The following is a 14,658-nucleotide window of genomic DNA, read 5'->3' as shown; positions in this document are numbered from 1 at the left end:
CCACATATATTTAAGGTATACTATGTGATGGTTTCATAGAAACACACATTGTGAAATAATCACCACAATCAAGCTAGTTAGCATTCATTACCTCACAGAGTTACCTTCTGTTCTCTTTGGATCCTTTCCTCTCCTTCTTTATAACTTCTTGATAAGGAAGGGCCTTTCTAGGTTTGACCAAAACCCAGAAGTCGTAAAGAAAAACACAAAACAACTGGACTACATAAAGCCTGAAAACCTCTGTGTGACTAAAACAGCAATAAACTAAGTTAAACAAAATCTTTAAAAAGTAAACAATACTGATTTCTTCTACAACCACCATAATGCATTGTACTAATTCCTACTGTCAAGTCATTCTTTCCTATATTCGTTAGGGGCACCCTGAAGTGCAATCTCAATAATGGCTTGCAGCTGAGTAAAGTAAGGCTAACAATGAAAACCAGCTAATGCATGTATGTCATAGTCAGTATTTTACATTTTCTAGTCATTGATAAACTGAATATCTTTTCATATGGGATGAATCTACATATATTCTTCAGGAGTGGCCTTATCCCATTCTTTTCTCAAACAAAGACCTTTCAGAAGACCTCGAGACTCAGAGATATGCAGGTAAACTTGAGCCTTTAATAGGACCTAAGTATGTGGCTGATGGGCATTTTACTTTCTCTTCAAATATGGTTTAAACCCATAGATGGTTTACCTGGTTGAATTATCACAGTAGGATTATACCAAAGTGAATTTTTCTTCTAAGAATGCAGGTGCCATTCTACTCACCAACAGTCTTTGTGTTTCACCCAAGTATCACTTTTATATCTCCATCTCTCCCAACCCAACTGATACAGCGGTGTATAGATACAGAGAATGAAGTATACCATGAGAATAATAAGAAGTATGGCGCAATGCACAGAGCACCGACTCTGGAGTCACACCACAGGTGTTCAAGTCTTGACCATGTACTGGCTGCCTGACCTTGGAGGGAGTCGCTTTACCTTGTTACGATTCTCTTTTCTGTACTGTGAAGTGGAGATACTAATGACAGTAATGTCCAGTTATCATGCATCCATCCACCCACTGTTTTCCATATGTCTACTCTGTATCAGGTGCTATATTAGGAAGTAGGAACATAACAGTAAGCAATCCTCCACTTGTCAGCTACTGATAAGAGTCCCTTCAGAAGCATCTGTCCTCTTTCGCCTTACTCAACATGTTCATCTGAAATAAACTTTAATCATCTTCTACCATAAAAACCTTCCACTCCTATCCAGTTTTCCCCACATCATTATCACTTATATACAGTTGTCCAAAGCAAAAGGAAATCACCTACATTATTCTTTCTCTCACTCTCCACTGGAATCCAATCCACGAAAGTTATATTGGCTCAAACTTCAAAATATATCCCAAGTCTAACTTCTTCTCCAGGTGGGACTTTTAGAGAGTTCTTAAAATTCCAGTGCCAAGCATATATTGGACACTCAATAAAAATTTCTAGAATGTTATATGACAAAACCCTATCATGGGTTTAATTAAATACAGCAAAGCACAAAGACGAAAGTGGATGATAGGACTTGCTTTCTAATTGATAAGTAAATATCAACTGTAGCAGCTGGCTTCCAAGATAACCCGATTAATTCCTCCTACTGGGTATTTACACCCTTGTACACTTGTACACTGTACCTGGGCTAGTCTGTGTGGCCCATGGCATACAGCAGAAGTGATGGCATGCCAGGTCTGAGATTAGCTTATGAAAAACCTGCAGTTTCCATCTTAGGCTCTCTCTCAACGGATCTCTGTGTGCTCCAGGGGAAAGCGCTGCCATGGACCAAGCCACCCTACAAGGAAGTCTGCGCGGCAAACAAACGAAGCCTCTGGCCAACAACAAGCAAAGGAAGGAGGGCTACTAACAACCACATGAGTGAACGTGGGGGTGGATTCTCCAACTCCAAGAAAGACCAAACCCGACGGCAGCCTTGGTTGATAACTTGAACAGCTCTCCTGAAAGAACTGGAGCCGAAACTACATAGCTAAACCACTTCCAGATTCCTGACTTTCAGAAATTATGTGCAAAGTGAATCATTAGCTCTTTTATTAAACTGTTAAGCTGTGGGGTAATTTCTTACACAGCAATGGATAACTAATACAGAATCTGACTTTTTTAATCTAAAGAAAATATTTAATGGAATATTTAAGTTTTGAAAATTTATGTATTTGTATTTATAGCACTGCTTGCATTCAGGACTCAGAAATTTACTCTTGGGCTTCAGGCAAGCTGTTTTATGTCATTGCTAACCTACTTAAACTAACTCTTAGCATAATCACTCTCTGGACATTTCACTCCATTTTGCCACTTAATCATGTGAAGGAAACCAGATTCTCCCTGTCAGCAAGATTAGTATAAATCCCACTTAATAAGTAATACAGATAGAAAAAGTAGAAGTTGTAAGTCTGTTCTACCTGATCTTTCATATTAACATGCATCTAAGGCAAGAGTGAACGTCCCCAGAGAGTAAAGGACTTCAAGGCTATCAGGTCAAGGTACTCCTAAAAGAGATTCTGATTATCCAAGTAAGTACAAGGTCTCCAGTGCTAGTAGAAAAGTTAACAATAGGGGAAGTGGAAGACAGGAATTGCTATTGTTTTCTGGGCATTTTAAGAAACATTATTGGCCCTACATTACAGGAAATGTTTTTGTACTATCCTAAGCCAAATCATTATAAGACCATTTTACCCTGCAAAAGGAAATTAGAATACAAAACACAAAATTGCGGGCAGGCCTTAACCTGACAGTTCTTTCCCATTTAACTTCACTACTTCTTTAACACCGAAATTTTTCAGGATTCTTTCGCTAATATATATGTTGGCTGAGCCATGATCATGACTTTAGTTCTCTCTCTGCTTACTCCTAAACCTACTAATACATTTCTGACTAAAACTACTCTTTCAAATTCCAGATCCAGCGCTTCCAACTAAACTCCTCAGATCTCCGCATATATATGTGGCAAGTATCTCAAATGCTAACATGTTCAAATATTAACATGAACGTATTACCTTCACCATCAATCAGCTAAGACTTCTTCAATATCCTCTTTGGTTAACTGTTGGCAATCACCTAACTGCCCACAGAACAAGTCTTAGAATTACCCTGCACTTATCCTTTTGATTCATGCTGTTAATTTTAATATATTTACACTTTCATATTTAAAACTGGTTTCTTATAGACAGCAAAGAGCTGGGTTTTGTTTTTTATCCATTCTGAGAATCTCTGCCTTTTAATTGGAGTTTGGACTATTTACATTTAATGTAGTCATTGACACGGTTAGTTTAAATTCTATATCTATTTGTCCCATCTGTTCTTTATTGCCTTTTGACAAATGTGCAAAAGCAAATCAATGGAAAATGGATGAATCTTGACCTAAATCTCAAATTTGTAAAAATAAACTGGAAATGGATGACCTAAATATTAAATGTGAAGCTATAAAACTTTTAAAGCATAAGGGAAAACCGTGGCAATCTAGAGTTCTTAAGACTTGACAACAAAAGCATGATCCACAAAATTAAAAACTGATAAACAGCACTTTCATCAAAATTTAAAATTTTTGCCTTGAGAAAGACCACGTAAAAAGAAGAGTCTACAGAAACTTTGAGAAATTATTTATAAGCCACATATCCAACAAAAGACTAGAATCTAGAATATATAAAGAACTCTCAATGGTAAACAAACAAACGAACAAACCCACAAACAAGTCAATTAGAAAATGGGCAAAGACCTGAAGAGATACTTCACCAGAGAGAAAACACAGATCACAAGTAAACAGAAAAAGATATTCAACACTATTAGCCATCATCCTGATGGGCAATGTAAATTATAACGTCAATGAACTATCCTTACATGATCAGAATGGCTAAAAGAAAACTGAGACAATACCAAAAAATGGCAAGGATGCAAAGAAACTGGATCACCCATGTATTGTTGATGGTGATTCAAAATGGTACAAGTGCTCTGGAAAATATCTGGGAGTCCATAAAACACAGTAATTACATGACTTTGCAACTGCACTCTTTGAGTATTTATCCAAAACAGTGAAAACTCATATGTTTATATAAAACCTGTATACAAATGTTTATGGCAGCCTTACTTGTAATAGTCCAACAGCAGAATCAGCCCAGATATTCTCTAATATGTGTACAGTTAAAGAAACTGCAGTACATACTATGAAATATTAGCAATAAAAAGCATGAACCATTGATATATACAATATCCTAAATGAATCTCCAGAGAGTCTGGCTGAGAAGAAAGATAATCCTATTTTATTTCATTTATATAACATTTTGAAATAAGAAAAATTTTAGAAATAAAGGACAGATTAATAATGGCCAGGGGTTAGGGCAGGTGTGGTCAGGCTGGAGAAATATGCATATAGTTCCTTGTGTGATGGAAGTGTTCAGTTTCTTGTCTGTGAGGGTGATTATGTGAATCGGCACATTGTCCCCAGACAGGCTGCCAGGTAACTCTTAGTTGAGGGCATTATGGTAAGTGAAATAAGTCAGACAAAGACAAATACAGTCAGTCTTCCATATCAGGGGATGTGGAACCTGTGGATATAGATGGCTGATAGGGCTATACCATTTTATATAAGGGACTTGAGCATCCACAGATTTTGGTATCTGCAGGAGTGCTGAAGTCAATCCCTTGCAGACAACAAGGGTCGACTCTACAGTACAATCTCACTTATACGTGGACTAAAAAAAGAGCTCACAGACACAGAGAACAGACTGAGGGTTGCCAGAGGCAGGGGGTGGGCAAAAAGGGGGAAGAGGGTCAAAAAGTAAAAACTTCTAGTTATAAAACAGTCATGATAGAAGATACAGCAGGGTGAGTATAGTTAATAACACTGCAGTGCATATTTGAAGGTTGCTAACAGAGTAAATCTTAAAAGTTCTTATCACAAGAAAAAAATTCTAACCACATTTGGTGATGAGTGACTTACTGTGGTGACTATTTCACAATATATACAAATATTGAATCATTACGTTATATACCTGAAACTAATATACTGATAGGTCAACTGCACCTCAATTAAAAAACATTTTTTAACCTGGAAAATTATAGACAGATAATTAGAATAGTAGAGTTATATCATCTGTTCACTTTTAAGCTTTTTCTATTTCTCTTATTATTGCTAAGAACCTTAATAATATCTTTCCTACATTATAAATAAAAAATGTATTCCTAAAAAACCCTTAAACCTCACAGAATGATATCACATGTGTTTAGAAAGTAGCAGAGTTTAGTCAGAGAAAACTGAAGTCATGATTCCAGGTACAAGTAGGGATGGATAATGGTCATATGTCAGAAAATGACAGTAAGGCCAAGACTTGACTGTAAAGGACAGACATGGTAACCAGAATCTGAAGGTAGATTCAAACTTAGGGTACTATGTTATCAAGTGAAAAAAGACAAGTGGGATAGAACTACCTTTAAGATCCCAGATGCTCATTCAACCATACGTAGGATAATTAACAGAAGTCAAGAAAGCTGACCTAGTTGTGCCTACTTCAAAACATACAAACAAACAAAAGCACAACGTTAAAGTTGAGTCAAGCTTATTTAATATCTTACTGAGGACTGCAGGCTGGAAGAGGTAACGGAGGAGGTCGGTATATATGTGCATTCGGTGAAGGTGAATCTTGCAACCAAGCACCCATCTGGGTAGAAGGTTAATGGTGTCAGTGCTTTTCTAAGCATGGAGAGATGCAAGAATCCAGGTTCATAAACAATTTCTCCTGAAAATGCCTATAGGAAGGCCTCTTCTGCCAGTTTTCCCAGAGCACATTCTGCCCTGAGCTCCTTTCAGGGGGTGCTAAAGGTCAGTGACTGTACTGACCAAGGACTCAATTCTTGCAGAAACTGGTGGCAAGAGGCGTTTTTTAGTTGGCATTTGTATCAACAAGTCAATACAGGTTATCAAATGGCACTGCTTTATTGGAAACCTGAACTCAGCAGAAGAAAATTCAGTCCCTTGAGGTAATAGGGTACTAGCCAAAGCACCAAGGGAAAAAGATACAATAATAACTGCACAGGGACACAGAAGTCAGGGTAGATCTGACCTGAAACGGAACTACTGACCGGGGGCTCTTCTGACAGTTAAGTCTCCTAGAAGCATTTAGCTTGAAGAGCACTTTCAAGTAGCCAAAACCAAAACAATACAGAGCTCCCGGTTTATGATGCGCCATGCCAAACAAAAATCAGAAGCAGACACACAGAATTTCGTCAAATTTAAACACTATCTAGAGATTTCCAATTGCCACGAAAATCTTGGGGACAGGAACTTGGTGAGTAAACTCATGGAAGATAAAGCTGGGAAATAGGGACTGAGGAGAGCTTTTATAAGATTGTTTCTCTTAATTGTCCCTCCAACACAGCATTGTAAAGCAGTTTAAATCTTCCAGCTAAAAATAAATTTTAAAAAGACACTGTTTAATAATTAAAGGGTAATTTCTCTAAGACAGCTATGTGATTTATTCTTTACTTCTTTTAAGTTTTCCTTCAAATGCCCCCCTCATCAATGAGTGCTTCCTAAAACTCTACACAGAACCTCCTTTTTCCTAATAAACGTAGTTTTTTTTTTCAGACAACTTATCACCATATGTCCTACCCTTCCTATAATTCTCTACTAGAACCTCCTTTTTCCTAATAACTGTAGTTTTTTTTTTCCCCAGAGAACTTATTACCATATGTCCAACCAAACAACTGTTTGCTTATTGATTGCCTGTATTCCCACAGTAAAATATAAGCCCAGGAATTCTCTTTTATTTGCTGCTATACTCCCAACACCTAGAAGAGCTCTTGGCACACAGTTTGCACTGAGTAAATATCTGTTCCTGAATAAACAAATAAATACAGCATACCAGAGATAAAGATAGCATAACCAGGAAAAATAATTTAAATGTGCTTATCCTTTCCCTATCCATATAACCAGGACAACAATCCAGCAATCTTTCTCTTGTTTTGATCAGCCTGCAACAGTTCGTTTTTGTTTAACTGAAAACAACAACAAAAACAAAAGGTTTGGCTTTAAAGGGGGCTCTTTTGTAGTCAGTCCTTCCGGTCTTTTGTTTGTAACCTTTCTGAGGCAGCACTGGTAACAGCTGGTATTGACAGGAAGTCCTCAAAATTCCCAAGAATGTGAAATCAGTTGATTAAAATGAACACACTGGCAAACCAATAAAAAGAAGTGACCATGACAATTTTGTTCTGGGAATGGATTACTAGTGGCTTAGAATCTTAGTGATTAATTCTTCCATGTGCCTTTGCATTTAATATATGTTAAAGAGAAAATCTTTTCCTTTGAATTTTGGCTTGGTTAGGCTAGGTTAAAAGCAAAACATCTACATAAATGCTTAAAGTCAAAGGTATTTCTGCTTTTAAATGTATTTGCAATCGTGTTCACAGTATTAGATCTTAAAAATATGTCACTCATTAAAAAAAGGAAAGAAAGAAATGAAATGTATATACTCATTGCCCTTCTAGGAATTTAGAATGAAACTAGTTATGAGGCATCCTTCAGAGAACTGAGGAGATAATCACTGAAAATATCTTCTGTGTTTTTGGTTGAGAAAGACATGACCATACTAGTGGGACTAGTTGGTCTATTGCTGTTTTTGTTGTTTTAGTCACTAAGTCACATCCAACTCTCTTGCAACCCCATGGACTACACTAAGACATTATTACCAGGCTTGGCTCTAATCATCAAGTCTTGAAATTTGAAACTTATTCAACTTTAAAGGCTAGCCTTCTCTAGACAGCATCTGCTCTGGAGGCCCTTTAACTGACTTGATTGACTTTCGGCTCCATATTGCTTTTGTATTGCATACAAAAGCTACTGTTATACTCTATATTACAAGTATTTCCATGTTTTTTTAAACCTAATTCAGTTATATGAGTATATTTTAAAAGTGAGACACTTTAAGTATCGTGGAAGTACAGAAGAGGAATTGATGAGATCGAAAGGTCTCCACAGAAAAATAGGATAAAGTTTTAAGAGGGGCAGATGAAGGAATGGGGATGGAATGGGGAGCAGGAAGATAGGAAAAAAGGAGGAAGGGAACAACTCAAGTGTTAACAGTGATAAACATGCTCACTCAAGTAAAGTCTTACACCACATTCTTGCTTCTCTTTACCTCATCTCTGCTTGAACCTGCTACAACCATCATTCTTTACACTTTTACTTTGTTATAAATCACCATCCATTAGCTTTTAAATCTTTCTTCTAATCCCACCCATCCCTACAAGCTGGTTGCACCGTCTGAACTTGTGTAGATGACTCTCGCTCCAGTAAAGAGTAACATAAAGTGTTCTGTGTCTGCAGTAATAACAGAAAGGTAAATCATTTTCAAATGATATCAATTATCACAAATTTAATAAATGTCCCTGTTAGGTGAAAATATTTTTTATATAAAACAAACATATTCTATCAACATATGTTATAAATGTTCTTTTTTCAAAGTGAGGAAGTTTTGCTTCTAAATCTAAATAGAAACTTTATCGTGGAAAAATCTAAAATGAGAAAACTTTGGCTTTTTTCATAGGTGTAAATTTGAGATGGAAAAGGACCCTGACGAATCACTTCTCATCAAAGCAAACATTTCTTGTATTCAAATGAATAAAATAAATTTAGAATGTTTTTCTTACATTTAAAAACTTCACTGCTTCACACTCTCTTTTAAACTTGAATTTACACATACTTGAATATTTCACATACTTTCTCATTCAATTTTTTGCATATATTTGGACTATCTTAATATTCCAACAAATAATACATTTTCCCAAAACCAAAATTTGACATTGGGCGGTTTTCCCAAATTGAGAGCCAACAAGAAATGGCATACCTTCTACCATTAGATCATGATTTGAAGTGGTTCATGTGTAAAGATTCACAATGTATTTCTGAGATAAAGCAAATTTCTTTCTTTGACACCCTGGAATGTTTTCTTTCACTTAATGAAAACTACGCAATCTACTTTATTTTCCTTTTCTCCCTTGTGCCAAATGCAGCAGCTCCCCCTTGCCTAGATTTTTCTGCCCTTCCCATTCTTCTCTTTCCCATGGTGTATTTTTTATTCTTCTACTAATGTGTTCAAAAATTTATGTTTTAAGATTTTTATTTTTTGCTTTTTGCAAACATTTATTGCATTCAAAAGGAATAATTTTTAGAATAATGGATATGACTAATATTCAGAATAATTTCTCTCACATTTCTCACATTTAAAAACTTTTAACTGTGCCACACCAACTCCCTTTTTAAACTTTTAAAATGTAGGTATAATTTACATAAAATAAAAATCCTAAATATTTAGTTCCATCAGTTTTGACAGTTTTAAAATTATAACCTGCTTTAAGTCCTTTCTGGATGAAATGAAAGGTATAAATGAATAAATAATTAGTTGATTCATTCATGACTTGGTCTACGACTACCTGGCAGGGTAAACTGGTAGGACTGGAAATAAGACGAGTAAGACACTACAACAACCATATAGATAAGAGCAGCGGGGTCAGTTTAAGAAGACAGCAGTGAGAATAAAGAAGGTACAAGATAAAACTTGTATTACTATCAAGGCTAGAAATAACCAATATGAAAAAACAGAAAGGAAGAATAGCTGAGGAGCCTGCTTTACACATTGTATGTTTATAGCGGTGTTCAAGAAAGCCTATTTTGAATCAGGCATGAAAAAGTAGAAGACCCCCTGGAGAAGGAAAGGGCAACCCACTCCAGAATTCTAGCCTGGGAAATCCCATAGACAGAGGAGCCTAGTGGGCTACATATAGTCCACAGGGTCACAAAAGAGTCAGATATGACTTAGCAACTAAACAATTACATGAAAAAGATTTCTTGCCTTCTCACAGCCACAGTTATAGCAGAAATTTAGTAAAGAACTCAAAAGTTACTCAAATCCTTACACTTATAAGTTAACAGAATTCTCTCTCAAACTGATAACCAAAAAATAGTTACACAACTAAAACACAACTATATCATTACTAGAGTGATAAGTAAAATATATACTTTGAAGGCTAGCTACTGACCTGACTTATTCATAAAATAAAAATTTGAAAAGTGATGAGAAAAGTGAAAGGTAATAAGATTCATAAAATTTCAAATCAGCTCTTAAAAAACCCATATAAGAAACCGATAGATTCCCAGATTTAACTTTGAGAAGTATGTTGTTGTTCAGTTGCCCAGTTGTGCCCAACTCTTTGCTACGCCACGGACTGCAGCACACCAGGCCTCCCTTCAGAAGTATACAGATCTCATAATAAACTGTATCAAATACAAAAGCATCTATTACATATACTTGAGTACTTAGATTTATTTAACTGCCTTTGTAAGTAGTTATTTCACAATTTTCATATCTTAACCTAAGGAACTTTAAAGTTATCTAATTTCACTTTGGTTCCTTAACTAGAAGTCAAATTAAATATTTTGAAACATCTAGCATTCAATGATCTTCCCATTCAAACAGTCATTCTGCTGTTACTCTTCCTCAGTAGAAACAATTCTCAATAAATACCAGTTTATCAGTATAATTCATGCTTCAGTAAACATGTGAGTATCTACTAAGGGCCAACCACTGTGTAAAACTTGGAAATACAAACATATACTAATATACTGATGATAACGGAAAGTTTATTTCAATGAATAGTGATCTATCCATTTTTAAGCAAATGAAACATGAAAAAACTACAAATGAACAGTTAACTGAATATTAAGTCAAGTGAATAACATCAATACGTGGAAGAATATTCCAATGTCTCATTAGTTTATTTTATGGGACAATGCCATATTCAAAATGAAAGTAAAAGTACACAAGATCAGGGCATATAACTGATTATATTTCATTATTTAATGATATACCTAAAGAGATTGTCAATTTGAAAGTAGATTACTGAGAAACTATAACAGAAGTTCTTCCCCAATGAGAATACAAACTTATTAACTACTCTCCTTATTACTGTTCACTCTAAGTTTCCACCTGTCTTCTTTTATGGACACATGCTGCCTCTCTTCCATACCAATATGATACAAAGAAATTCAGCCTTCAGAAGTTTTAAGTTTATTGAGTGCAAGTAACATTTTGTGTGTCACTTGATTATAAATTACCTAGTCAAAACAACAAAAACAGACTATAATTCAGGGGATATTCATCAACAAACAACAAAAGTTGCTGATCTTGGTGAGAGTGCAGTCCAAATTAAAAAGGTTAAAAATCAGCATAAAACATACTGCAAAACATCAGTTTTAAATTAGCTACATAATTCATGAAAGAAAAATAAACTGCTCTTAAAGGTCCTTCACTCATACCCTAAAGGAAGAATTTCAGCCCAAATGGAACCAAACTAGAAAATAATACCAATATAATACAACTAGATGTAGCCTTCTCTGAAAAATGGTAATATAAAATAAGAAAAAATAAGAAAATGTATCCATAGATTGTGATATCATCACTCCTTGAGTAAGTAACATCTATATTCAACTACCCCTTTCCCACATATACTTTCTTCTGATTTCTTTGGGCTTTAAAAATGAGTACACTTTAAATATATAGCGAGAAAACACTCACAAGAGCTTTCAAATGAAAACAAAATCTGACCCATAGCCCAATATATAGTTAATGTCATAATAAATGGGGTAGAGGGAGGGCTGGTGGCGGGGGGGGGGCGGGGGCAAGTGCTTAAAATAAAAATCTGAACCCAAAATTTAGCCAAGTAGTGTAACTTTTATTTTCCAAAATTTATTTCAAGCAATATAGGGAAAAAATATATTTGTTTACAAAGATGCAATTTTGTTCTGTAAGATTAATACTACTACACCAAACAGAAACATTTTTAAATTTATTCTTCGGTAAAAGTGATTATTAAAAAAAAAATGGAAGTGCTATAAAATATTAATTTAATTTTATAGAAAAGAGGAAAGAATGTAAGAAAATTGTTTATGAAAAAGTAAAGAGATTCAGGATTGGAGCCATTCCCAACCATGGCAATTAAATTAAATCCTGAGGAGCAATTATGGAAAACAGAAGCCAAGGGTGGCAAAATTTGGGTCTCTCAATTCAAATCCTTTTTACAACTAAAGATGAAATTTCTCTTTTACAGCCAATAGATTTTTTAACGTTATATTAAGTTACCACTAACAGTTTCAATTTATAAATATACCTACACATTTTAGTCCCCCTCAGCCCCCAAAAAGTCTAATCCCAAACACAGGAGGAATCACATACAGATTTTTTCCCTCTCTCTTGATTACTACCAAAAAGAAAGAAAGAATTAAAAAAAAAAAACCTCCTCGAGAGGGTAGCCAACATTCCAGAAGGCATTTCCGCAAAAAAGGAGTTAAAGGGCAGACTGCTCAATTAAACAGTCAGAGGCCCTTTGCAAGCCTCCTAGGTATATCCCCAGCAGATATGGTATCAGATTAAAGGAACTGCAAACAAACTGGGCTGAAACCTTTCTTTGTTCAAGCCCAGCCTCTTCTTCCTGTGATGTCATATTACAAATCGAGCAAGCCTCTCTTTTTCTCTTCAGAGAAAGCTCGTCTCACGACACAGCTGGCAACTGAGGAAAGGCCTCCGAGTCAGCAGGAGCGAACACGCTTAGGAATTTATTTCGGAACCTTTGAAAGACTCCTCTGCTTACCCCTATCTGGGATCCACTGCAGGAATACCGAAAAGGAAAACTTCATTTAAAAGGTGTAAGAAATAAGTGAGATTGAACTGGGAATGTTTAAGTCTCAGAAACTTTGCACTGAAAAGCAAAATGTGATTGCTAACTTCAGCTTAAACATTCTGCAGCATAAAGAAACTTTCATTTTGGAATATTCATCTTGACCACGGAAACCGAAGTTTACAGGATGAGGAGTTTTACACCGTGTCAGAACACAGTTTTTATTTAAACTTTATAATCCAATGGATTGGTTTCATAGTGTTTTTAATACGAAGCCCTGGGATCACAGATCTTCTGGAGACTTGAAAATGAAAATCTTTTCTTGTTGAAGAATCAAGTGGAAACTTTATAGCAACAAACTTCATGTTTCTTTCGGAAGAAAAAGAAATATTTGTAAAATCTTGCAAAGATTCAAAGGATTTGCAAATAGACTGGAGGTTACAAAGTAATCACGATCTGAATATCAAAGGAGACTGTTGCTGACCAAAGGACTTCAACACTGTAAACTGGACGTGCCTTTAGAATGGTAAGCAATAACAGCTCTGACTGCATATATAATGACTCCTTTAAGTACACCTTGTATGGGTGCATGTTTAGTATGGTGTTTGTGCTTGGGTTAATATCCAACTGTGTCGCCATATATATTTTCATCTGTACTCTCAAAGTGCGGAATGAAACAACAACATACATGATTAACTTGGCAATGTCAGACTTGCTTTTTGTTTTTACTTTACCCTTCAGGATATTTTACTTTGCAACAAGGAACTGGCCCTTTGGGGATTTACTTTGTAAGATTTCAGTGATGTTCTTTTATACCAACATGTATGGAAGCATTCTGTTCTTAACCTGTATTAGTGCTGATCGGTTTCTGGCCATCGTCTACCCATTTAAGTCGAAGACGCTGAGAACCAAACGAAATGCAAAAATCGTTTGTATTGCTGTGTGGTTAACTGTGATGGGAGGAAGTGCACCAGCAGTTTTTGTTCCATCTCCGGGTAACAATACTTCAGCAACCTGCTTTGAAAATTTTCCAGCAGCTACATGGAAAACCTTTCTCTCAAGGATTGTAATTTTCATAGAAATAGTGGGGTTTTTTATTCCTCTCATTTTAAACGTAACTTGTTCTAGTATGGTGCTGAGAACTTTAAATAAACCTGTAACATTAAGTAGAAGTAAAATAAATAAAACTAAGGTTTTAAGAATGATATTTGTACATTTGGTTATATTCTGTTTCTGCTTTGTGCCTTACAATATCAACCTTATTTTATATTCTCTTATGAGAACACAGACGTTTGTCAATTGCTCAGCGGCAATAGCAGTAAGGACCATGTACCCAATCACTCTCTGCATTGCTGTTTTAAACTGTTGCTTTGACCCTATCATTTACTACTTCACGTCGGACACGATTCAAAATTCAATAAAAATGAAAAACTGGTCCACCAGGAGAAGTGACTCCAGATTCTCTGAAGTTCAAGGCACAGAAAACTTTATTCAACATAACCTACAGATGTTGAAAAATAAGATACCTGACAATGAATCTACAATATAAGCTGTCTGAAATAAGAACACCAGGACTTTACTGGGACAGAACCCCCAAGGTCCTTCAACTGTGAAAATTGTTTTCCTGGACAACAATTTTTCCACCTCAGAAAGAAAATAAACATGTGGACATTTAAAAGTTTTTAGTATTAAAAAAGTATTTGACGTGTTAAGCATTAAAATATATTCTGTTCTTGTATACACTCAGTTTTATTTTTCTGAGCCACTTTGATTTGTACCTTTCTCTTCATTAGAAAAAAAAACCTCTAGAAAAGTTGTTCAAAATATAAAAGTAATCATGATTTAAGTCATGTGATAACCATCTGTATGGTCTTTGAATATCAGTGATTTTATACTAAATATTTAACAAATATTAAAATTTTCATTTAAGTGTTTAATACCTTTAT

The 14,658-nt window shown here is 35.4% G+C and overlaps 2 protein-coding genes across 4 annotated transcripts in view; one reads left to right on the top strand and one right to left on the bottom strand.

The window, feature by feature from the left end:
* Positions 1 to 14,658, bottom strand: part of RB1 (RB transcriptional corepressor 1) — a 118,926-nt gene that overhangs the window by 20,209 nt on the left and 84,059 nt on the right. The gene's annotated exons all lie outside the window — the stretch shown is intronic.
* On the top strand, positions 12,595 to 14,576 carry LPAR6 (lysophosphatidic acid receptor 6). The gene has a single exon (XM_068984517.1). It carries the CDS (start codon positions 13,236 to 13,238, stop codon positions 14,259 to 14,261), a length of 1,026 nt encoding a protein of 341 aa, XP_068840618.1. The 5' UTR covers positions 12,595 to 13,235; the 3' UTR covers positions 14,262 to 14,576.

The sequence above is a fragment of the Capricornis sumatraensis genome, chromosome 12 (genome assembly GCF_032405125.1).
Source record: "Capricornis sumatraensis isolate serow.1 chromosome 12, serow.2, whole genome shotgun sequence".
Taxonomy (NCBI): Eukaryota; Metazoa; Chordata; class Mammalia; order Artiodactyla; family Bovidae; genus Capricornis; species Capricornis sumatraensis.
The sequence above is the reverse complement of the archived record's forward strand: the minus strand, read 5'-3'. Positions and strand labels throughout refer to the sequence as shown.

Coding starts and splice junctions, on each gene's coding strand:
- LPAR6 (XM_068984517.1), top strand. CDS start 13,236: ATGGTAAGCAATAACAGCTCTGACTGCATATATAATGACTCCTTTAAG.